The sequence below is a fragment of the Copidosoma floridanum genome, unplaced genomic scaffold, assembly GCF_036245765.1.
Source record: "Copidosoma floridanum isolate Cflo_tuat_1 unplaced genomic scaffold, Cflo_Japanese_pri ptg000011l, whole genome shotgun sequence".
NCBI lineage: Eukaryota > Metazoa > Arthropoda > Insecta > Hymenoptera > Encyrtidae > Copidosoma > Copidosoma floridanum.
The window spans coordinates 12626730-12654282 of record NW_028321888.1 but is presented as its reverse complement, the minus strand read 5'-3'; the positions used below and the strand labels follow the sequence as shown (position 1 = coordinate 12654282).

The following is a 27553-nucleotide window of genomic DNA, read 5'->3' as shown; positions in this document are numbered from 1 at the left end:
TAATTTTTACAACTTGAATAGATAAGTCTTGAATAGTTTGAATGTCACATTGAATAAACTTTTTTTTTTTTTTGAATCACTGAAATGAGGTTGTCACTACAGTTTTCTCTGATATGTAAGCTTTCCAAATGCAAAACTTTCAACTCAATGATAAACCTGAAATTATATTTTCAAATTAATTTAAACGTTATGATAATTACTTATGACTTTGTGTAGGAAATTGATTTTTTTACTCACGCATAAAAAGATAAAAAATTAGTTGGCTTGACTACACAAAATAGTTAATAATATTTTAATTACTAGATGGTTATATAATATTTATTTTGTGACAATATTTATATTAGAGTTCAATTTTACTCAAAATGGGTTCCAATAATTAATTTTTGTTCACATGTGCCAACTCATATTTTTTCGGTGCACATACGTCCATATCACCAAGACACCAACTGGGGCCAAACTTATTTTTTGCTGTTAATTTCCATATTCAACTACTATTTCTATAAAAGATTATACTTTCCGTTTAGACAATGTAGTGTATTCTCAAATATTGGTTGCGGATAAAAAGTTCATAGTGAACTACTTACTTAATTGTAGGCTAACTAATACATAAATCAGTTGACAGAATATTCTGAAAACAATAAAATTGTAGTTCAGAAAATTTACTAACAAAGTAACATGTTAAGATCTAGTGTTATATATTTTTTTTTGTTAATTTAATTTAATTTTATTTTATTTTATTTCATTTTTTTTGAAGACAACTTCAATGTAAGCTTATGAATTTTACTACTCACGAGTATTATAAAGTCTAATGGTGTATTTTTACAAACTTGTATGTTATCAGTTGTAAATGGAGTTATTTGTTACAGGAACATTTTATTTAATCATTTGTAATTTTAGTCTCGTTACTCTTAACCTTAAAGCTCGAATTAAATCCTTTTGATTATACCTAGTATTGTTGTATCAATAATCTTAGGTTTTTATCAAGTAATATTTTAAAGGTGAAACTTACACGCACTTTCAGATCTTGAGGATATTTTAGTAATGAAGTAGTCATTGTAATTATAAAGACTTTCTTTTACCTAAAGTTGTAATTGTAATACTGTAGAAGCAATTGGAACGTAATCATTGGAACACCAATTTAAAATATACTTATACAAATAACTTTTTTACTCGATTTTTTTACCTAGATAATAACTATTTTGAAAAACAGTAATGCGAATTGCTAAAAAATCTCAAATAACTCTCTATACGTAGCATGAGCTTGGATATGTCATAAACAAAAAAAACATGTGTGATTAACCTCAATATAAGCATATTGATAACGAAAGATAAGTGCTAAAGTGTGTGTATTATATCTACGTATGTGTATAAAATTGAAATTAATACATCTCAAAAAGTTTCAGTGCGTAACAGACAAAAGAAAACATATTTAAATGTTTGCAGCTTAAAACTATTGTCATAAATTTCCACCTACAACTATTTTTTCGGCACCTATTGAAAGTAATGTATTAGTGTAATTTCGGAAAACTATGTTTCTTATATCTTTTCAGAGCGCGAATAAATTTTTCTGACTTTAAAGTATCAAAATAATAGTTTCTATAACAGAATCATTTCCAGCAGAGCTATTTCAGGACCCAAGCCACTGTTAAATGTTTTTTAAATTTGAAGAAAGCTTCCTGGGGTGAAAAAATAATTCTTTTTCATGAAGTCTTTCATCATCCAGGGTTACCTGGAAAACCTAGAATATAAGCAATAACATGCAGCCACAGTACTTTGAGTTGCTGGAAAGTAATTTTTCTTGTTGTAATTTTCCTCACTTTAAAAAAAAAAAAAAAAAAAAAAAAAAAAAAAAAAAAAAAATGACTAGTTCAACTGGCCGAAACATTTGGCTTTTGGACTAGTACAATTAAATAAAATTGCTTAATTTTGATAGGGAATTTAAAAAAATCATTGAAGTTGGAGCTTTTAGTTGAAAATCGACGTAAAAATAACAATAAATCCTTAAAGATAAAATAGCCATGTAGGAGCCCATACATATAGAAAATTAAAATAAACTGGGCAGTTGTACGAAAATTAATGTCACTGAAGATTATCCAATGAATCTTAAAGTAAGAAAATGTGCATGTATAAAGAAACTCAAATCGGTTGAAAGCCGAGCCTTATCCTCGTATACCCATCACTTAAAAATCATATATATATCGTTCATGAGTTTTACTTGTTATCTTAGCTAAGTTATCTCTGCTAACAAAAGAAAATTGAACGCAAAAGAGTACCAGTTATATTTTAATAAACGGAGGAGTGTTATGAATTATACAAAACTGCTTTTTTCCCTGTATCATTATTTTTTTCTATGACTTATATGTACCTAGATGAACTTTGAGACCTCGATATTCCATTGATAACATTTTATGTGCTATTTATTAATGTGGCACCGTGTCGCTCATGCAATGGTGAATTGTACCCTCAAAGGTTAAGTACAATACAAGATACTACGTAATTTTTACTTGTTATTTTCTAATATTTCTATTTAACGTCTTTGAATTCATAGAAACTTCAATCATTTTTTATGCCTATTTTTTAAATGTAATTTTATAAATATTCATAAATTCTGGTAAAAAAACTACTTCTTTTCACATAAGTTTCTACGAGTAAAATATTCAGTTTTGATGCTTTGTTGTATAAAATTTAAAAAATTTAAACAGTTACCTGGTATCCTAAATTATTATTTATTTTAATTTTACAGTTAAGGAAGGAACCACTTTAAGCTTGGAATTACTATATGTTAGCAATCCTCTTTAAGTATTTCTCGACTGAATTAAAAGTATAATTACAAAAAAAATTCGGTAAACTAAAGTATAAACGATTCAATGTAATTTATCGAAGCAAGTTCTTTTTGCGGAAATACAGTAGTAAAAGCTTATATTCTAATGTTTAACTTTTTATTACAGCTGTGTAAAAATTTACTTCTAAAGTATTATGTATCGTAAACTACAATTTTTAGCTTATGTTGCATTTCACAGAAATTTTTCAAGATTTAGGATCATATTTAAGTGTTAAGTTATTCTTAAATCTAACATTGAAGTTTATTTTACAATATTTGGTATTTTAATATCTAGAAGAATTCTTTATTAAAAAATTTTTTTTACTGTTATATTTCATAAAAACTAATTATTAAAATAATTTTTATCACAATGAGGTACTCCTAACTAGAATTTTTTATACCATTATTTAATCAAGTATGGCAACTCAAGTGTGAAAAGTTAGAATGTTATATGTCAGCAATAATAATTTACATAATATTCTAGCTGCAGTATAGTTGAAGCAGTCTATTATCTATTTCATGGACAAGTTATACGTTAGTGAACAAAAGTTTTAATATCTTTAAAAAAAATTGATTGTGGTCATTGCAAGAAAATAAATGCGATATAAATATTATGAGAATCCTGAAAATATTTTTAATGAATGTATACTGTTGTCTTTTAGGAATTTAACTATTAATTTCAGAGCAAATACATATTTCTCTCAAAATTTTTTTTTTCACAACGTTTAAGTCAGTCCTTAAAATAATATTCAATAAAAAATTAGTTACTTTGACCGTAAGATATGTTATCTTCAAGATCGAGTACTACTAGTGTAGTAGTTTGGTTTTTATTTGTAGAGATACTTTGATTTTACACTATTATTGTTATTAGATGATTTTAGTATTATTTATTAACTAAAGAAATTTGATCAAAAAGTATGCCTCAGCTTACAGTTGTTTTTCTCTAAATTATAAATAGTTGTAAGTGCCCAACAGAATTGAAATATTGCATATACACTGTTCAAATTGTGACTATTCACCAGTTTATTATTTTTTAGTCGTATACTTATGACTTGCAGAGATAATGGATTTTCATTATGAGACAGTCATTGCTCACATTTATCATTTCTTCTTTTTGAACAATTTAATCAGTTAACTAACTAACTGTTAGTGACCTCCAAAACAATATTATAGGGCAATACAATTCTGTTGGATCGGATTGATTTATACATATTGTAATTTTACAATGTAGAGGCTAAACGAAAGCAAATACGACTTTTTAAACATTATTTTGTAGGGAAAATTTCGTTTTTTTTTACCAAGTAGTGAAAATTTTAACTATTTTTAATTGAGAAAGTTTGTTTTCATACTTCTTACGATAATTGAAATGTTGATGTGGTAAGACAGACAAATCATTTTTTTTTCAAATATCGTTTCATATACAAGTGGCACGATCAGCAAGACCTATACACTATAAAACAAGAAATTATAAATCATCAAATAAAACACCAAATTCAAGGTCGGTACGTTGATGCTTAAAATAACTAAGAGAATTCTCCTATAAATATACACAATCACAATGTAACTTCTAATAGATCTACTTAATGAGGTAGGGAAAAAAGCGAAAATAAGCGGCTCGAGAAAAGAAAGCAAACGGGTGACTTGAGTGTTAGCAGAGCACCATAGTCTCGGCAGATAGTTGATAAATTGAAAAATGAAATCATGACTTATTCTTACTTGCAAAAAAAATCTGAAAAACAAGTGATTGTAGAATAATTATATGGTATGTACTGCTATACATTGAGTAAACAGTAAGTTTCTTTATCATTCGTTGGATTAGAGGGTATCTGTTAATGAGAATGTCGTACAGATGACTTTCGGTCTCGTACACCGGAAACTATGTCTTGACATTCAATTTTTTTTCCTTACCACTTCATAGCACAAACTAAGCACAAGAAACACATCGAAAAATCAACACCAACCAAGCGGCAGCGATGCATCATCGACACAAAGAACATCTACAAGGAAAGTTGACACCTTATAAGCCGATTATAAGGTGCAGATGTATCAGAGTAAGTTTTTTTGGGAATGGATCATCTAAAAGCCTCTCTGGGATGGGCTCACGTATAAGCACTAGCACTGCAAACACTAAGAAAGTCTCAGTTTCATGTCGACTTCCTTTCAATCATTTCCTGAAACAATCAGTAAAGGATTGGGGAAACTAGATCAAAGTCTTTCTTAATTGATATACATCAGTACTTACACTTTTATTACCTCCGAGATCCGTTGAATAGTTAATTATTGTTAAAGAAAAACTTAATCATCGAAAGATGTATACGTTTGTAAATTATAATAGATACGAAACAATTCTAGAATCGTCCTTGTTTTGAACAATTTATCACACATAAATAGTTTTTACTTATTTTTTATAGCGTAGATTGCGAGGTTGAACTGTAACCCAAAATACATTGTATCTACTTGCATGTCCGACCATAGTTATTTGCTAGCTGAAGGCCACTTATCTGTTTCACACATGCAAATTGACGTACGTAGAAATTCCGGTAAAATTACTAGCTCAAGAAGCTGATAATGTAGGTAATAGATAATTTGATAAACAAATCAATGTTGTTTTCATACTTTCTGCTTTTTGTTTGCCATCTTTATGTGGATTTTAGCTAGAGTTTAATGCTTCATATCTTTTATTGATTCATAGAGACTGAAAAAATGTTAATGTTGTTATGTTGCTGTCAAGAAAGTTGAATATAATACTATTTTCAGATACTGTAAAAACTTGTGGAAAAACTGTGACAAACTTCTTGAAAATATTGTTACAGACGACAGTAACTGTATTATGTAAGTTTCACAAGAAAATGTTTATTTTTATCATAATTAAACAGGCCCTGAACATGAAGGATTTATTTTTGTTTACATGACTCTTACGTAATGTACGGATCCATAAAAGCGATTAAAACGATAATGCCTATTACGTATAGAATACTATATACTAGTCATAAATTCAAAAAACACAGACAAAGCATGCGTGAATAATTTTAATTACGTAAAAAAAAAATCCTGCTGCTCGTATTTCATTGAATTTACGTAAAACTATTACAAAAGCATCGATAAAAAAAAGTGCAGCAAAAAAGTTGTTCCACAGATGTCGTAGTCGCATTTAAACAAGGATGGCCTCCTCGGCAAGTTATTACAGTGTTTAGGCACAAATTAAATGCCATATGGTTATGCGCATCCTGTCTGTCTATCCAACCTGTGTAGCATATCACTCCCTAGACCGTGTCCAGTCGATACCAAGTTCTGACATGTTGCAAAGCGATAACGTACGTGACTGCCATTCCAAAGTTGTTGACTAATTTGTTTATTTTGTCAACTTTCCAGAAAAAACCCGAGTGTTTAATCGTGTGTTTTATTATTTTATTATTTTTTTTTTTTTTTTACAAATCATTTGATCTCTCAGAATGAATGAGTACACAATCGTTGGCTCATGTAAGTAAAAATCTGTTTTCAATCGATGAACTTACAAAGTACTGGCAGGTACAAAAACATTTGTGTTTTCTTATGGTTTAACGTGAGTGCAATTACGATACTTTACAGATCTGCAAGCTCATCCTGATAAAACTTTTTTCTAAAAATTCAATTATGTAATACAGCGGGTAATTTTGTATAATTACCCGGTAGGAAAAATAATACGATTCTAGCTGAAAAAAACCTTCCTCGCAAAAACACTAAAAAAAAAAAATTGTATTCGTAAAAGAATTTTTAATCGTTTTTTTTTTTATGTGGGAATTAAGTTGTATTCTTAAACGAGTAAGCTTCAGTCCAATTTTTTTTATGGGGCTTGCGAATCGTATTCTTTTTTTTTTATAAATTTGTCCGAAAAATAATAGGATAACTCAGTTTTGTTAAATAAAGTTTACTATGAAGTATTTAAAAAAATACTCAAATTTTTTTTAAAGTAGTTTTTCGCTATTTTTTCTGAATTTATTTCCCTTTCAGAATTGTATTGCGGCAATTTCACAAAAAAAGTTTTTTTTTGGAGTTATGCTATGTAACTTGACGTGAAAAAAAAATTTTTTACCGCCCCAAATAACGTATTATAATTTTATAAAACACTTGCTCAAGGCATTTGATAAAGTCCCCAACGTTGCATTAAAACAGTTGATGATTCATCATTTCCACCCAAAGAATTTCGATCCATTTTCAATCGATTTTTACATGACTCCATTGCGACGATGAATAATCTGATTCCAGACGACGAAGCACACACTCAGACTCACCACTAACTTAAAAAACCACGGCTCCCACTCCACACAATTCTCAGCCTTGCAAAGGTGCGTCTATATCGGACTGTCGCGCTCGAGTCCCGTGACGCGAGTAATCCTTTTCTTTTACCATCCGATTCCGTGGCACCCGAGAGGTGTTCGATCGCCCCTTGACTGAAACTCGATCGAACCGCGATCGGGAAAAAAACAGGTGCCACATGATCCCCCGAAGCCCCATCTTGCTCGTAAACTCCGTCCGGCAGCGACAATCAACTGGTCGTGCGATTTCTCGGCTCACCGGCCATAAGTAAGCACGTGTAATCGCAAACAAGTGAGCAAACGGCACGAGGCGCTGACACGATTTCGCCTTACGCACTCGGTGAGCGAAAAATGTGCCAGTCGCTCAGAGGCATCGACGACTCCGCTTGGGTTTGCTGCATTTAAGTAGTGATGGACGAATTTTGTTGAGTACGATGATTGCCGTACAAGTGTGTTTCTCTCATTTGGAGCGAATCTATGCATCGCTTATTCGACTGATTGTATGGTTGCAAAGTGTGTAAAGTGTGGTTTTGGAGAGCGGCCTCGTTGCGGTGCAAATCAGTGGTGCGAGCAAAAACTTTCTTTAAACTCATCTCTGTTGTGCTGCGATGGACGGAAAAAAAGGTTTGCAGCGAGAAAAAAAGGTGCTGGGAGATCTTTAAGAACCTACTTGGTTTGTAAATGATGATAGTTTCTTTTTCGGTAGTGCTAAAATTTTTCAGAAATTTGGTCTGTACATTGTTTAAACAAAGTCTTGATGGGTCTTATGCGATTCAAATATTTATTTTGACCGATTACCAAGTCAATTATTAGATAAAAACTTCACGTGGAGTTAAAATTTTGAAAAACCAAAAAGTTTTGAAGCGTTGATAATTTTTATCGTTAATTGTTGTTGGATAACGTTAAAAATACCAGTATTTACTTGCACGAAACAGATAAAAATAACGTATGAGCGAGTTAGTGGAAGCCCAAGGAACATATTATTTTTCGTCAAAGCCCCTGCATGGGTCTCGATGGTTCCACTCTTTGTGAAGTAATGTACAGCCTGCAAAATATATAATGCAATTGACACATGCGATAATTTAGTTTAGCTGTGATTGACTTCTTATTGGCATTGAACAAGTTGTACACTCACACGTACAAAATAAGGCTCAAGGTCACATCAGAGTAGTAGAGGCGCATCTTGATATCACACAGTATACACTAAAAAGCTCACTTCGTAAGGACGTTCCCCGGAAAACTAATTTTCTTAGAAACTTGTTTCAATAAAAACTACAGGTCTGTTTCTGTATCCTTTGTAAGTGGGAATTATTTTGAGTACCTAGTGGTATTTGATTCCGAGATATTAACTTTTAAATGCTGATGTTTTGACACAATGAGAAAATAAACAAGTCGCACTTAACATGACTTCATCGATGAAAAAGAATGAAATTTTCTTAGAATTACGTTAAAAACTGAAAAGTAGGAAAAATTTACAAAAAAAATGAATTTTAAAAACGAAGTACTTCTAACTAAGTTATATCTACATGAAGATTCACTCCAATGTTATTTGTCTGTCTGTACTGCTGTTTTTGGAATGGAAGATTCGTCGTTTTTATTTTTTTTGTAAGTTTTAAATGTTACAAAATTAAATATTATTATTTTAATACTAACATCATGGTTATACGTACTTGAATCATTAAAAACTGTACTGTACAAGAAAACTCAAGGGGAACTGATTTTATATCCTTCATTTACTTCGGAGAATATTCTTATGGGTAGGAGAGTTCAGGTGGTTGTTTCCTAAATGAAAAGTATCTAAAAAGGAACGAAATTTTCAGCAAAACTAATATAAGCGTTGAGGAATATGTGTAAAAAATTTGAGACCAATTTACCACGTCGTTATTGAAATATCCTCGTCAAAAAATCACTCTTTTAACATTGGAGCAATGGTGCAAACACTACATAGCCCCATTATTTTAAAAAGTGTTACTTACCCCATATCTATAAATAATTAAAAAACTACTGTAAAAAGACAGTAAAGAAACACATATATTTTTATGAGAATTTTTTACCATATAGTTTTAAAGTAATAGTAATCAAAACAGTGCTTTTCGTTTGATTTTGGAAGATAACCAAGTAAGTATCGCGTATGGGGCAACGTCACATTATCATATGAGTACAAGTAGATAAATGTTATATGTTTATGTGCGTATAGACGTACGCAAAGGCATTCACATTTCTCTCTGATAATTTAAATACGGGATGATAATATATGAACATAACCTTAGTATTGTATATCTATGTACACGATTGACCTATATATTGGGAAACAACTGCCTTAAACCTGCCTCTGGTTTTAAGCTAACCATTTTTATCTTCAAAAATGAATAAGGTAGCCAGTACAAATTTTTTTTGGATTTTTCTAGACTACTAGGTAATTAGTTATAAAAAAATTTAGTATATACAAAACAGATATCTGTCTGAAACAACCGTGGCCTTAAAAGGTATTGTTTTAAAATGATAAAAAAGCAAGTGATTAATTTTTATGTAAAAATACTTATTCCTTCTAATATAACGTTGAGTTTTAATTAGAGTTTTAGGTAGTATTGGATCACGACTGAAGATGTCGAGTTCGCTTCTATGAATCAGCGTTTCTGATTTTGTCAAAATTCCTTTACTCACAGATCGCGTTGTTTTGTTAATCACACGAAGTATGCAAGTATGTATGTGTGCAGGTAATCAAGTTTTTTGTCCAACCCAAGTAATTATTATTTAAATAAGCTCAAATTTTACAGGTAGCTTCGAATTCAACATCGACATTTTCTCTGTTTTTGTCAAAGAGAACATTTTGCCGGAACTTTCATTGCAGGGCTCCAAGACGAAAAAATCAGTTTTTTTTACTGTTGCATGTGCAGTTGTAACAATACAACTTTTTTATATCAAACATTTTACTATAGCATCCAATACAAATGCTTCATAATACAAAACTGATACGAAAACAGAAAAAAATCCTTTATTGCACTCAAAAGAGAAAAATTGAGACTTTACAACTGAGTGGTCGATAAAAAGTTGTAGAGCTCATTAAATTAAAACTTTTTTGTTTGGGAAGTTTTTCACTATGGTGCCGTATGATTAATTCAAACTTGTAATAAAGTTGTACTGTAGATATAAAAAAGCCAATTATTAAATTTTTATGGATATCTTATTGCTCAAATTCACATATACTGAAAGTACCGATTACCACAAGCTCCTCATCAATCGCAATGTATATTTGTATCGCTGAGTCCACATGTATCATATAGTATAACAATTCCTCACAGCAAATAGACACATATATTATATGTTAAAGGTTTATGAGACCATCGTCTGCAAAAATTTAGAGATCAAACACAATTTTACAAAACTACTTTGTATAAAACTGTAAGTTTTACGGAATGTTACCTTTGATAGTTTCATATGGGCACTTAAATACATTCAATAAACCAATATCCATGAAATTTTTATAAATTTTAGGATTTTGAACACAAACACATTTTTTGTAGCACCATTGACTTTGGAGTCCTGCATATAATACATGAATCCACTCAAGATGCACGATCTAATTTAGTTTACTCAAATAAGACATCCAATGTCAGTTGGCAAATATTTAAAAACAACGTCCAATGGTAGTACTGTCATATTTTGTATTTATTAAAACACAAAACGACGTTTCGGCCGTTTGGACAACGTCCCAGCCTTCATCAGGTATAAAAAGCTCTGACTCTTATGAAAGGGATGTAAAATCGTAATAAATATAATGAATATTACGATTGATGTTTTTACTTTGAGTCCATGAATTCGCTATCTGTATTGTTTTTATACGTTGAAAAAGTGCCACGGCCAATATCCTGACAGAAAAAATTTTTTTTCTTCCTTTATGTTAGAAAAATTTAAAATCACATTCTTGCAATTTCCTTATCGACTTGTACTTAACGAACAAAAAGTAATTTTTCTAAAATAATTCGCTGATTAGATATAGTGAGGTACAGCAAAAACCCATACAACTCCTAATTCCATCCCGCCCCGGTCTCCCTTAGAGCTAGAATACTCAAATCAATATGAAAATTATTTTTCCTTTCAACTTTTGAGTGAAAGCCCCTTGAAGTCACCTGCATTAGGTTTCACTGTCATATGACTTCTCGTATACCCTAAACTATGATTTTTACGAGGAATAAACGAAGTTAGCACCATGGATAATAAAGTTTCCACGAGTAATAAATGTAGATAGTTATAATATGCTTAAATTCATTGAAAGTTATTTTTCCTCTCAACTTTCGAATGAAAGGACTGTGAAGTTAGCCACATAAGGTATGATAATACTCTACTAGCCCTTTTAGTCCAAGAAATAAAGTACTGAGCAAGCTCAAATTGGCGTAGTAAGATGGATTTCAATGAGATTTTTTGGATTCAATTCGTACTGCTGTCCAGAAAATTTGTAAAGATAGTTATTGAATCTATTTTGAATAAATAAACTTTTGCTACAAAAATGTTGATTGTAGAGAAACAACTCTAAGAGGTAGTAAATAACGATTTTTACCAAAGTTGACCAAACCTAACCAAAGTTTTTGTTTATATTAAAAAAAATCAAGATTTTCTCTGTGATTAGTATAGATACATGCAGGTAAAAATCAGAGGATCATATGAATCCACAGTATTTGAAGTATCGAAGTATATTTTTTTTCGATTTCTCAACTATTACTAAGATACGTTATTTTTAGGTCATAACATTGTTCTTATAACAGCCCGTATTAAATTGGTAATTTTTTATTCTGAAATATATAAATAACTAAATGGATGAGTTAAAACGTACTTTTTTTTTATAACACAAAAAACGAATCAAAAACTCAAGTAGAGCTCTCAATGATTGTCGATAGTGTATAATGAACCATTTTGTACAAACATACTTTTACGTGGTTTCAATGTTTTAGTGTGGTTACATAAGTTGTCGGCGTATCAGTGTTTCAATTTATCTTAGGACAGGTGACATTTGATACATATTTCATCGTGTTCGTTTATTTTACAGGTCAAGCATGTAAGCATACAAGTGTTCATACCTTCTAATCTTGACTCTTTTTAGCCTTCACAATTAACTGTCAATGCCATCTCATCGTTCATTGAACAAAAATTATTGCATGCCTTTTTATTGTACGCTGTGATTTATAATAAATAAATTATAACGTTATATTATGCTTGTTGCTACAAATATACTACTATTCAACTATTACGTTGTTTAATTTAGAAATATCACGTAATTAACTGAATTTAAAAAAAAAGTGTTGTTGCCGTATTCCATCAATTGGTTAAAGAATGTAAATGACAACAATAACTAATATGAAATCTATATATTTTAAATATAATCCTATACAATCTATAAAAATAAAACGAAAAAGCCCACGCATACATGTATACATACAAACAATTAATCTCATAGTAAATAGTTCAAACCTTGAAGTAGTACAAGTTTGTATCTACTAAACTATAACACGTGTATTGAGAAAATATAGATAAAGCACAATCACTACTCATAAGCAGATAAGTGACTTTGTACATCGCAGTTTGTTGAAGACGTGTGTTGCTCGCACAACTGATCTCGTAGATGAACCTGACATTAGTGGCGTTAGGGATAGTCGATACTAACATCAAAATGTCACAGCATGGTAACGACGTGTTTTATTATTTGTTGCCGGTTTTTGCTCGCGCAGGCAGCGAAATGAGAGGGGAACAACCCAATGGCTGCACCTTCCAGAAGCAGCTTCACCGCCGCCTTCCCATCACAGCCTGGCTGCCCAACTACAGCTTGGGAAAGTTCATGCAGGACGCTCTGGCTGGCATAACCGTCGGCCTCACGGTCATACCTCAAGGAATCGCTTATGCCGATGTTGCTGGATTACCACCTCAGGTCTGATATTTTTTTATTTTTTTTTTTTTGGTTGTACAGATTTATTGCAATAGTCCTTTCAATACAAGCTGTTGGATTTGTTACACATCCGATTGCTGGAATATAGTTTTAAAACCATTTATTTTACAACCAAAGAGTTATTATTGTGTTTTATATTTTTGTATTTTGAAGGAAACGGTAAAAAATTTATGACATAGAAAAAATTAAAATTTTACGTACCAAACGTCGTGCGTGAAAAATTTCAACGGTAATAAGAAGTCGATATTTTTTTTACTCACCATTACAAGGTATATTACGTACGTCACACTCTTTTTAAATATTTTCTGATAACAAATGTTTCTGGGGATGAATCTTTTATGTATTAGATGTTTAGGAATTTCATAACTACCTATTGAATCTACTATAATCAATATAAAAAAATTTGGTCTTTGAAAGAATATTCTTTAAAACAGAACTATATCTTAGCTGAAATTTGAATTAGAGTTAAAAACGTAAAAAACTCAGAGTCAACAAGCTGTTCACAAACTATTTCTTCCAATAATCAGATCTACTGTCTGGTTCAAAACATTAGTTAATACTGATAAGTTGAATCATATCACATGATTGGACTTCTTACACTGCTTATTTTTCATGATTATGTTAGATCAACAATCTATATAATTTATGTGCTATCACCAATCTCACCATAGTCAATAAAATCAATAATTTTAATTGTAGATTAATGCACTTCAAAATTTTGTACCGATAGTTAGTTTGAATGTCATTAATAATAATATTTCAAGTCATATTTCGTTAATTTAAAATCACTAGTACATTAATGAAGTATGAGTTCTAAGAGCAGTATTAGTAAGAATAATCAAAACAAGTATCTACATTAATGAACTATCATCTTAATATTCATGAAGTATATTTCTTAAAATTTTGATGACATAACTTATGCAGCTTATATCCAGACGATTTTTTTTATTTACCCTCACGATTTGAAAATAGATAGACATCTCATGGATTTCAAGGTCATGTACGGAAATGTATGTTTTTATTTGAATATTTAATCAAGTTAATTCTGTACTTTAGTAATCTGAGAATCAAGACAGAAAATATAAATCGTTTGCAATTGCGTTTCATTAAACAAAAAAAAAATTACTTTAGTTAACCAAAACAGTTTGGTTGTAACATAGTTACACAAGTTTATTTAGTAACAGTAACAAACATGTTGGTCTAACCATTTGAAATTAGTTACAGCAAGAAGTACTGTTAATTTAGACTAATTTGTAAATTGCGGTTGTAAATTTTTAACTAAATCTAAACCCATCAGAGTTTAAAGGCCTATTATTTTAGAACTTACTTATTTTGAAAATGGTGGATAAAAATGTTAATTATTTAGCTGTAGGTAAAGCTACCCAACTTATATATAATCAACTTATATCCAAAGACGGAGTATTTTAAAAGTGTGTTGTTAGGACATAAAGACGCTGTGTTATGCAAAATATTATAGCTTTTACAAAATTCTTTATCATATTTTATTTTTATCGTTTGGCTCAGCAGTATACCGCATATTTAATACTTGCAACAATTTTCAAATAACTTGAAAGAAAAAGAGCTAAATAAACAAAGGAACATTTAAAGTGCCTACAAAGACTAATAGTGATTGATATTGATGAAAAATTAATGCTTTTCAAATACTAAGCAGTAAAGAAAGGTGTACGTGTCCTTTCACATGAAAGAGGTTAGGCGACTCTTGACTTATCTGACTTGCACTACTAGTAGTACATTTTGTAATGTTATCAGTTTTCTTATAGCAATCCAATAAATATTAAATAAGAGAAGTTGCGAATACGAATGATATAACGAAACACTTTAATGTCAGTATAAAATTCGCACCGATTAAACTGGTAAAATTCGTACATCTTCATGTTAGTTGATGACATTTGTTAAGTGTAAGTTTTTATGTGGGGGAGGGGGGTCTAAAAATACAACAATGTTCTTCAACTTTGTGGCAAAACTATGAATGTCTTTTTTATCGTTATTGATTTTAGCAACAGCTCAGCAGTACAGCTGTGACAAAAAAAGCTCATTATTTTAACAGCCAATTATAAGTAGTTGGCTTTGACTTTTAATTTTTGCAGCATTGTAGTTTACTGTCGAAATAATGAATAGTCGTTTTCGCAGCTGAAATTAACGTCACTGAAAAGAATATTCCCCCTTGGCAAATACTGAAGGTCTTTCGTCAAAAGGCTTGGAAAGAAAACTATCAGCATTTTATCTCCACCAATGCCTGTCGCCAACAGCCTCTTGGCTTTCTACTCTTCACTAGCAACTCTAGTTCCTTACTACTTACTCACAGTAGCAATTAATTTAGTTTAAACTTTTTACATGTCCAGTGCATATATAGGGTTTATGTGTCAGACAGCCACTATTTATGGTCCTCATTATTCAGCAGAATATATCATACAGATAAATTTATACGAACCTGTATACCTCTAACATAGAAGATTTTGGGCTTTTATTCTTAAAATTGTTAATAGTTAGGAATTTTACGTTAGCATGGTGAATAAATATTGTTTTATGCTAACTCGTAAATTAATAAAGAAATGAATTAATTCAAATGTAAATAAGATGGTGACCATGTTGATAATAAGCAACAATACTCAAATATCATCCCTGTTACCAACACTGCATGTAAGTACATGCAAACAAACTACTTCGACAACTGTTTGCTAGTACAAAAAAGTAGTTAAACGAGTGATTCAACCGTGATTAACGAGATATTAGTTTATGTACTCACTTGTACAGGAGTACATTAAATAACAGGGGTCACTCACTTGAAGCCTTTTTGACTGAAAATGTCACAAGCTGGATTACATAAGAGTTAGCGTTTTCCTTCCACTTGGCCACATTGTTTTATTTTAAGCATTTCAGTTGAAGGACGATAACACGGTATCTTTATAATCGTTTGACTCTCCAAATTAGAATTTGCAGTTTTTACCAATGCCAGAGTACGTCGTAATAGATTTTAAAATATTACACATGTGTGACAGTCAAGCGTCCCCATTTAATGGATTTTAATATCAAAAATATCGATTCAATCTCAGTTTTGATAAGACCATTGTGACATAAATTTACACTTATAACTATATTGCAAAATGATGAATCTATTTTTCTGTACAGTGCTATCCTTTCAATCTGTCGTTTCGTGGCGTAGTCAGCGTCTCAGAGCTTAAACATCAGTCAGTGTCATGGGATAGGTACCTACCACATCGCGTGAAACTTTCCTTGCCCTAAGGCATATTAGTCTACACGAGCCAAATGTAATATAACTTGGGTGATCAACACATGGCTCTTTATCATGAGTTTTTTCATACCGATGAGCTATAAGGGAGTTTTTGAGAATTTTTTGAAATTTTTGTAAGGATGATGTAGCGCAGGGTTACTTTATAATATCTACGATTTTAGTCTAGAGCTGTATCTGAGGCGCTTCCGATTGTTAACTCAAACATTAAATGTATACCAATGTAAGTTATGACTATTTTAAGGTTGACGTCACACTTGAAAGCTATACTTGACTGCACTTGTAGGAAGAGCTCATTATTGTACCATGAACCCGATTATCACTTGTTGTGAGCAACTCGGATTGATATGAAATGTGCAAGAATTGATTTTTTATACATTGAAGTATATGGATCGACATTTCTCACTTGACGTGGAAGTAGAATAGAAAAGTTCCGGGTAATCCTAGAGTAATATCTGATGAATTTTTAGTACTTTTACTGCAAAGTGTGCGTATTCATATATTTTTTTACATTTTGAACTTGAGTAACGTATGTAGAGAATTTAAAAATATGTCACACTTTTAAAATCGTCTCGAATGTTTGTCGTTTGATTAACTTCAAAATTCGATGCAGTGACTATTTGTGAAAACACAGCAATAGTTATTAATCCTTCAATTGGATGTCCAAATACAATACAAAAGGTAAGATTCTTTTCAATAAAAAAAAATTGTGTTTAAGTCTGACTGAATTTTCTTTGTGTCCTTTTAATACAATAAAACATTCCATTAGAAAAGTTTAATACCTCTTATTAACCAGAAAGTTATTTTCTATTAGCACAATGAAAGCTTGCAATTAAACTTTTTTACAAGGCCAAAAATAATAAGCTTTGTGCAGTGGCAATATCTTAACCAATGAAGTTTCACTGATACACCATTGTTGTCAGTTGATATTTGTTACAAATTAAAAATGAAATAAACTATTGACTTTAAACAAATTTTGGTATCTTTGTTTTTAATTATTAAAGCTTTACAATCATGTTTTTGATAATTTTCACGTTGTGCATTAAAATAGTTATAACGGGAAAAAAATTATGATACATTTCAATGAACGTATATTCATATTCTCGAATCCCTTCTGAGACGAATAACATTTTTACTTTTCTTCTTTACAGAAAAATAAACAACTTCTGAAACATCCTGCCTTTGTCTTCCATTCACCGAGGAATTGTAATTGTTTTCCGAAAAATCAACGACAGTGAAATTACCACCGACTCCATAATTCTGTGACTTTTTTATTTACCAACATGGACAACAGTTGAGAGCAGAGTTCCAGCTATAGTTTTGGGACTTTTACAAAAAGTACCTATAACTGCGATTCGTGTGGTAAACCATGTACTTCAGATTCTACCTTCACGGAACAGAAATGTATCCACACCAACAAAAAGTGATTCAGCTGCTACAGATGTTCCACAATATTTCATCCAAAAAGCCATCTCACAGAACATGAGAGAATCTCTACCAATAAAGGGACAAAGTGTTCGAGAACTTTTCCCATAAAAGCGAATCTTGCAATACACGAATTAAGTCACACTAATGAGAAGCCTTACACCTGCACAGTGTGTACGAAAGCCTTCAACCTTAAAAGTAATTTCATCGTGCACATGCGGCTCCATACCAATGAGAGGCCCTTTGCCTGTACAGGATGTTTGAAAGCTTTCAAACAAAGGAGTGCCCTTCTGAAACACGAGAGGATTCACACCACCGGCGGGAAGCCATTTACCTGCTCTAGATGTTCGAAAGCTTACAAGGAAAAAAGTAGTTTGACGAACCATATGCAAACCCATCAAAGGGAGTCTCCACACTGCAGCACCCACAAGCCTCCACCAACTTCCGTCCACGGAAATGCTATTGATCTTGAAAATAATAAAGAATCCTCCCATGAACGCGTCCACAGCTGCAGACTATGATCGCGAACTTTCGAACAAAAAAAGCATCTCTCAGTGCACGTGCACGATGAACATGCATATGCGGGCCAACCTGCTTATGGATACAAGGAATGTGAAGGAATTCATGAGGCGCAATCGCCAAGTTCAGAATAACATTGTCGAATTCTATCAATGCACGTACAGTTGCAGACTATGTTCACAAACCTTCAGGAAAAAATACAATCTCTCAAAGCACTTGCACGACGAACACGCATACGCGTACCAACCTGTTTATGGATACGAGGAATTTAAGAAGCGTGAACGCCACGTCTACGATTATTGTTGATCACATTCTATTTTGGATATGCCAGGGAACATGAGCTTAATTACTTGATCACAGTACTTGCATATCTACTCTCAAGAGAGAAATTTATGTGTTTCACACGTGCTGTTATTTTCCGAATTGAATGTAACCATGCATTCGTTTCTAAAATGTTTGCATGATGATATTAAAGATGTTAGTATCTAATAAATGTCACACAAATATGTGACGTTTCAGTGATGATTCATGTTAACGCTTAAGTAATTTTTTTTTAACTCGTATTATGAATGTAATTAGAAATATAATGTATGTGTCGAAACAGCAAAAAAAATATTGTGTTTAAATAAAGTAAAAGATACGAGAGACATGATACTAATTATATAAAAATTAATATATTGTATGTGATAGCAAACATTAAAGAGCAACATGTGCTACATGTAGCATGTCACAAGCTTACACAATCACATGAGTGAGCACCTCAGCTTATTTGAGGCTATGTAGATGAAACACATTACTTTCATTATTAAATTTGTATCCTGATGTACAATACTTACTAGACATTTCATTGTTTAATAAAATGTATGATTCTATTAATTGTGTTTTTTTTACCTGTTTAAGTAATTTTTAATTGTTTTCTATTGTTTAATAAAATGAACGTTTTTACTTATTGTATTTTTCTTACCTGTTTAAGTAATTTTTACGGTCACCCGTTAACCATCCCTGCGTGGAGGGAGTTGATCCTGAAACCCAACTAGTAAAGTCCCTCACCCTATCTTTCATGATCCAACTAAACCCATAATCCTTGTTCAAATTTTCTTATTAAAATTTCTTAATAAATCTTTCTACCCTTACCCTAGTCCTTATCCCAACTTTCTAAACTGCCTAAGACCAAATCACCCTTAGCTGTGGAGCCAGCCGCGAAATTTGAGAACAATATCCTGCCAATTTCATTTTTTGAAAATATAACCAGCTATAAAATTCACGTGACACGAGAACAGCCGTACCTCAAATCAACTCTTTAACTCGCTAAGAAAACACAAATTATTTCAAGTCAAAAAGTAATTTTAGTCACTCCAGTAGAATAAGGTATAGGTCGATTTCAAACGGTGTCAAACTTATTTTGTGTTATCTTTCAGTATGGATTGTATAGTAGTTTCATGGGATGTTTCGTATACATGTTCTTCGGGAGCACCACGAACGTAACAGTGGGACCAACAGCAATCATGGGTTTGCTTACGCATTCCTTCGTGGCATCGTATGGCGAGGACTTGGCGGTTCGTACATATACTTATTTAAAGCTTATTTAATTTCTCTGTTGAGAATAAACTGACAATAATTTTCGCCAATAATCGAAGATGGCTACGCCTAGATCTTTATAAAAAGATCTTGTATGTATGAACTGATCGTGATTGACGTAAAATTTAATTGACAAAAAAAAAAGTTTTTCTAATTTTTCTATATATTGCGTGAATTCTTCGTGTTCACAGTATTTTATCAAACTTTTTAGAATCAATAATACCAACAAAAAAAACCTTGGGTTTAGAGTTCCTCAGAAAAAGGCACTTTTTTACAACAGATTGCTGGAATATTCTGGTTTATTTTTTGCATGAATTTAAGAATATTCATAAGCTGAAGATAAATGTTTTGAAAACCTTTTTTTATCAAACATTTTTGAGTTTTTTGATATATGTTTCGTTTACTTTAGAACTTAACTCCTATTCACGGCCCATGAATATTGAAATGCTACTTTTTTCCATCAGGTTATCGTATAAAATTATATTCCTTATATTAGTGTAATTCATAGATTTAAGGTTGCAAGTAAAATTAATTGTAAAAGGTATTATTATCACACTTATGAGATATAATTCTGAATTTTTTGGATCGATAATAATTGTTATCCATCAATGTATTATAAATTCGAAAAAATAATAGCCACGAGTCTATTGATGGATAAAATGTTTTTACATGCATCATAGTGATAAAGTACTTACCCATAAAAATGTGTTAACTGAAAGCTTAGCGTAGCCATATTCTTGATTTTCATGAACATTGATGTCAGTTTCTAACATTTACGTTTACAATACAAAAATCAGCACCTGATGTTTAAAAAAAATGGATCGTTAATCTCCAAGTTAAAATACTTTTTAAGAATCTTAGTATTTTAAATCACTTGAGGAAATTCGTTTTATGCTAACAGGTTTTACTGACTTTTCTGTCAGGCTGCATAATAACAACAATGGGTCTGCTTCATCTTGGATTTCTCGTGGACTTTATAAGCTTGCCTGTGATCAGTGGCTTCACCAATGCCTCAGCCATAATCATAGCTTCGTCCCAAATGTTAACGCTATTAGGAATCAAAGGACGAACTGATTCCTTCTTGGATGCCATCAAAAAACTTTTCAGTCAATATTCTCAAGCCAAGGCTAGCGATTCCGTGCTTGGAATCTGTTCGATTGTTGCTCTAGTTGTGTTAAAGGTGACGTAATGACTTAATTATTTGGTTTACCCTTTTTTAAAGAAAATATATTGCTATTTTCGACATCTTGATTTCTTGAAGAATGAGAACACTCAACATTAGTCAAAAGATAACATCAGTAATAAAAAAAGTAATTCTGGTAATTAATACGAAATATTTATAAATATATGTATAAAAACTGAGATAGTAACAAAATGTCAAGGAATTCATAAGTAGTATCATTAAAAATTTTTTTCTTGTTAGTATTTTGTATAAATTAAGTTTGGCATGAAAATGAGAGTGGCAAGTGTAAAATACAATTTTTTAAACTTTTATTTGTTACACGTAAGTGGGTTTTACGATTTATCTAATGTTTAAATAATAGATATGCATCGAGAAGAAGTATTCATTTCAAACTTAAGTTCAAAAATCTAATGCATAAGAATAAGTAGGTAAAGGACAACAGCTGATTGAGATTTAGGCTGCAAAGCAGATTACTCGGAAAAATTATTGTTTCAGTATTACAAAATAAGTGTATGATCTTGATAGCAGAAAGACTTTGTCTTTGAAAATTCGTGCTTATAAATAAAACAGTATTGCCAATAGAAAAAATATTCACTAAGCCTTTTGCTTTTTCTCTCAAAATCGGAGTTATCTGCTTTTTAAACCTAAATTTGAATGAGCAGTTTCCTACACCCGGCCGTTCCTATAAGGAACAATTGTGACATTGACTGGAAATCTATAACACTGAATGATAAAAAGTAAACGTAAACTGAAATACGAAAAAGAATAGTTTGTGCAACGTGAGTTTTACTAGTCAATTTATTGATCTGAATTTAAAGCTCGATAACAAATCTCATAAGAAAAGTTATAAGCGATTATATTTCCGAGGCTGTAGTACGTCAACGTGGAACATCTTGAAAAGTGGGGCGTCCACATGTTTTCCTGATAATACTAACTGATTACTTCGACTGATATCCTATATTCCATCCAGAATGAAGTTGACAACTTTCCAGAATCTACCAGGAAAGAGACGGGGCAACTTAGCGCAAAAATGCATGTGGCTAATATGCTTGGCGAGGAATGCTGTGGTCGTAGTGACAGGCATGAGTATCGCCTACTCGCTAAGGGATATCGAGCCCTTCAAAATCACAGTCAACATAACCGAGGGTCTGCCACCCTTTGGCCCGCCACCGTTCACCACCACCCACAATAATGTCACCTATAACTTTGTGGATATGCTGCAAATCTACGGTGGCAGTGTCATCTCAGTGCCTCTGATCGCCCTTCTCGAGAGTATCGCCATTGCCAAGTCTTTTGGTAATATGCCAACAAGTTCGCCAATTTTTATACACGATATTGTTTTTGGGTTCAAGAAATTGTGAAGGTATTTGACTCACCTAAGTAAATATAGTCATGGAATTTTTTTATATTTATTTGAGTGTCATTTGGATTTCATTCACGTATAGCTGTCTTTATTTTATCATTTTAGTTGGCACTACTCGTACAGTATATCAAGTACTCGATAATAACGGAGATGTTCTCATTATGAGTCTAGTATTTGTCATCGTGGTTCATTTTACCCTCAAGAATAGGCGTGGTATCTTGAAGCCGTTGTAGTATTTTTTCTGTAAATGTCGTTTCATGTTAAAAACAGGATTCTAGTACTTAAAAAAAAGATTTTGGCTGAACACTGCCGTCTAACGGAAAAAAAGGTATGAGTGACATGAGAGACAAACTGAGAAAATTAAGGAAAACTAAGTGTCTTTAAAAAATCAATGATAATTTGAGTTTTGGACCGCAGAAAAACTGTTTTTTATATAAATATGATATAATTATTCTATTTTCCACAAAAGAAAAATGATTTTTCGATGGAAACTATGAAACTCTGTACTTACCCTTCTAACTCGGCGCAATTTCCTCGTAAAAAAAGGGTAAGATCAGCAATACAGCTTATTCCATGGGGCTTACCCTTTTTTTACTTTGGGATTCAAGGCAGTGCTCATCGACTTTATAACGTAAAGTGCACTTATGATATCTGCCTGGCGCGATTTCTACATTTTGTGTCACTTATCCTTTTTCATCACACTGCGCCGAAAGTAGGAACTTTCGTCCCGCATCGCGAAACGAAAATTCCTTCTCTCGGTGCAGGATTGATGAAAAATAATATAAAACCCACGGGAGGAGACAAAGAATCCCTCAGATCGCATGCTTATCGCCCTCGGCTTCAATTGCCTGCGATCTGAGACATTCTTTATTTTTCCTCCCTAGGTGAGTAATATACTATTTTTTGATCGCTGACCAAAATTATTAGCAATTTTTCCAATTTTCAATCAATTATCACTAAATCACGGTATAAGATATTTAATTTATAGATATGCTATTAGACGTAGAATTTTCTGACGAATCGATTGGTATAAATAACTCATTTTCGACAAAAATGTCCCTTGTACCTTTTTTTTCCGTTGGACGGCAGTACAATAGTTGTGAGGTTCATGACGCTTCAATTTCTCAACATACAAAAGCAGTAGTTATTCAAGGAAACAAAAATAAAGTAAAGACCCTATTCCCACAGCGAAGGGTAAAACGCTAGACTCGAGCCAAGAAATGATAGCCGTGGGCCTGTGCAACGTCTTCGGTAGCTTCGTGCGCTCGATGCCAACGACAGGTAGTTTCACCCGCACTGCTGTCAACAACGCGTCTGGCGTGAAGACACCCTTTGGCGGCCTCATCACTGGATGCCTCGTTCTTCTCGCCTGTGGCCTCCTAACTTCGACCCTCAGATTCATTCCCAAGGCCACCCTCGCTGCCGTCATCATAGTCGCCATGTACTACATGCTGGAAATTCACCTGTTTCATCTGCTATGGAGGACTAAGAGTAAGCTTTGAAACTATTGTCTTTGTTGATAACAGTAATATGGTACAGTTTGGTCGTCTAGAGGCTTTTTAGAACGAAGTTCTTTATGTCGCGTTACTCGGGGGGCTGGAATTTTAAAACCGACAGATTTTTTTTTTTTAAACGAAAGTAGTTTACCCGGTGTCTCTTCCTCTCAAGTTTCCCCCCTTACCCCGTCCCCCCCACCGACTGTACTCTATACACTTTCCCTCTCCCCACTATATATGTATATCTGCCAACCGTGCCGTGTTACTCTTCTGCACACCTTTACCCGCCATTCCCTCTCACACTCCCAAGCAATTAATTTTTAAACAAATTTTAATTTTATTTTTATTTCACTTTGAATTTTTTTCTTTTACAATTCTAAAAAAAAAAAAAAAAAAAAAAAAAAAAAAAAAAAAAAAAAATAAACATGTAGAATAGAGTTAAAGAACGTATCAACTGAAGAACGTATCAAAGGTTCTTAAAGTCGCTTCTTATTTCAAATTCGACAAACAAATTATGTTACATTATCACATTATTATATAAATAAAGTAATTCATTAAATCAATTATACATGAATTATGTAAGATCATTATATAAATATATTTCGAGTTTCATAGCATTTTAATGATTTTTAAGGGCACTTGAGTTGAATTTGATAAACAAATAATGGCACAATGTCATTGAGTAATTATATAAAACTAAAACAAAAATTGCATTAATGAGCTATAAAATCGCAAAAAAATAAGTGAAAAAAAAAATTTCAAAAAAAATTAATGAAATAAAATATGAAAATAAAATGAAATAAAATTACAAAATGCATGAATAAATACAATGGAATGAAAAAAAATGAAATAAAAAAGGGAATGAAAAAAAAAAGATTAAATATGAAAATAAAAAAAGAAATTAAATAAAGGAAATACAAAAAAATGAAAAAAAATGTAATAAAATGAAATATGAATAAAAATAAAACAAGAAATGAAAAAAATAAAATAAAACAAGAAACAAAGAAAAAAATAAAACAAGAAATTAAAAAAAAAACAAAAAAAGAAAAAAATTATAAAGGAAATTAAAACAACAAACCAGGGGGTATTAATGGGTCATGGGACCCACGGTAAGAACGAAGTTCTTTAAACATAAGATGAGTATAGACACAATTTCTCAGGTAACAAGGGGGTCGCCAGACCCACAGGAAGAACGAAGCTCTGTAAACGTTAGTACTGCATTCATGTTGTTTACTAAAACAAAAACTTGAAAAACGAATAAAAAAAAAAAAAAAAAATAGTTTAGTACTCACGATGGTTGAACTTTGTGAGTACTGTATTTATGCGCGACGTTCTCACGAAGTTCAACCATCGTGAGTACTAAACTATTTTTTTTTTTTTTATTCGTTTTTCAAGTTTTTGTTTTAGTAAACAACATGAATGCAGTACTAACGTTTACAGAGCTTCGTTCTTTCTGTGGGTCTGGCGACCCTCTTGTTACCTGAGAACTTCGTCCTTACTGTGGGTCCCATGACCCATTTATACCCCCTGGTTTGTTGTTTTAATTTCCTTTATAGTTTTTTCCTTTTTTTTTTATTATATGAATAATAAATTATTTTTAATGTTAAGAGCAGTAGTTTTTGTTGTAGGTACCTTGATTTTTACTGTTTGTACAATAGAATTAGTTGTCCAGATTGGTAAAAATTATGTTGGCCAAAGTAAGAAGTCCCTAGACGGTGGAATGACACAGTAATTTTGTTTTCTCTCAGTGCATGAATTAAATAAGACATTTACTTTGATACAATAGAATTTCTTGATTTTTTTGGTAAAAAGCTTACCAGTAAAAAAAAAAACATTGTCAACATCTATAGCTTGAATTAACATAACTTTGTTCAAAATACACACAGAAATAGATCTGATTCCCCTATTGGTGACCCTCATATTTTGTCTCACCGCTGGACTTGATTATGGCATCGTCGCAGGGATAGCGACAAATCTGGCTCTGCTGCTTTACGGTACTGCTCGGCCCACCCTACTGATCGAAGAGCGCTTGGTTAATGACTTGCCCGTCTTACTAGTCTCGCCCCAACAGTCACTCAGCTTTCCAGCAGCCGAGTACCTACGTGAACGAGTCATGTCCTGGTGAGTTGCATACTGTTGTCTTGAACTTTAACTTAATCCAGCAACAATACAGACTACGGATTTTTTGGGTGTAACTACTACATGTCAATCAGAATCGCTTACGGTTACCACAACTATTTTTTCAATGTACATACATTCTTCTTGCTTTTCTTGTGTTTCAATTCAATTACAAACTTATCATTACTTTTGTTTGCTTACTTGCTCGTTAAGTAGTATCACCATCATGAATTTTTCAGATGACTCAGTATATATTATCACAGTTTTATTGAGTCCAGTTCCTTCCATACCACACTTGTACTTTTTTTATGTAACGAGTCATATTCTTTTATTTAGAATTTTATGATTTTTTTTATACCCGTAATTACTTTCTTTTCTGCTTACTAACTTTTTATTTGTATTACACTTTTATTAAATTAACTTTACATATTTTTCTTTTCAGTTCATTTTTCTTCTTTAAATAGTTCTGACTATTTTACTTATATCAACTTATTTTACGTATCAAAAGTACTCATCATTTTTCTCACTACCACTGCCATAGTCCAAGAAAATATGGTAATACTATCTGCCCTCCTTTTTTTCCTTTTCTCAATTTTTGTTTGTCTTTTTTTTGCTATGTATTTAAACGGATTCGTTATTTTCAGTATTTCATTTTAGTTTCATCTGCATAAAGTTTCCTGTAATCTTCATTATTTCTTCTTTCTTTTGTTAAATCTTAGCAATTTCTTTCATATTATTTTAACGTTGCATTGAATACTTATCGAATAATGATTAATGCGTACGTCTTCATCAGGGATTTTCCTTCTTTTTGTAAGGTTTAAATCATTACTATGAACAAATGGCAAGTACAAAAGTGCAAGTCATGCAGTGCAAACTTATGTTGATGTGTTAATTTTATTTCTTTAGTAGTAAGCTTATTAAAACGTTAGGGTTAAGAGTAAATTAGTACATAACTATAGTGTAGGTACGTTTGACTATTATAATGTTTGTTCATATTATTGATTTGGTCCATTAAAGAGTTAGTACAACTAAAACACTATCTTTTACCTTTTTTATTACCAGTTATTATTGTCAATTTTTTCAGTAAAAAATTATTGTAATTCATAATTAAATAACAATACGTTACTTTCATGAACAATAATGCATAGCAATTTTAATCACTTGTAATAAGCTATGTTTTAATTAATTATGATAGAAATAAAAATAAACCATAACAAGTTATCCATCATTATATCACTTACTTAATTTTATTGTTAGTCGAATTGGGACTGTTTTATTTCTTGATAATAATTGTTACTTCAAAGCCAAATTCACTTACTTGTCTACGTTTTCTTCTAGCTTTTTGAACACACTTTTTAAACACACTCGTTAGATACCATTGATACAATAACAACAATCTTTTTTTCTAATAATCTGTGGTGAATTCTAATTGAAGTTTTAAGTATACATGTAAAACAGTTTATTTAATTTATAAAATAGGTAAAAAACAATTTTACGTTATTTACTAATGATTACTAGTCAATAAAGACGTTGCCATGCGCATATG

General features: G+C 31.7%; 1 protein-coding gene across 2 annotated transcripts in view; it reads left to right on the top strand.

Moving 5' to 3' along the window:
- The window catches only part of LOC106644316 (sodium-independent sulfate anion transporter), a 50399-nt gene that overhangs the window by 10991 nt on the left and 11855 nt on the right, over window positions 1–27553 (top strand). For both annotated transcript variants that reach the window (XM_014359764.2, XM_023391493.2), the window contains exons 2-7: window positions 12840–13036; window positions 19688–19825; window positions 20749–21027; window positions 22023–22326; window positions 23582–23884; window positions 25776–26010. In XM_014359764.2, coding sequence (XP_014215250.2) covers window positions 12840–13036; window positions 19688–19825; window positions 20749–21027; window positions 22023–22326; window positions 23582–23884; window positions 25776–26010 — 1456 coding nt within the window. The remainder of the gene's footprint in view (window positions 1–12839; window positions 13037–19687; window positions 19826–20748; window positions 21028–22022; window positions 22327–23581; window positions 23885–25775; window positions 26011–27553) is intronic.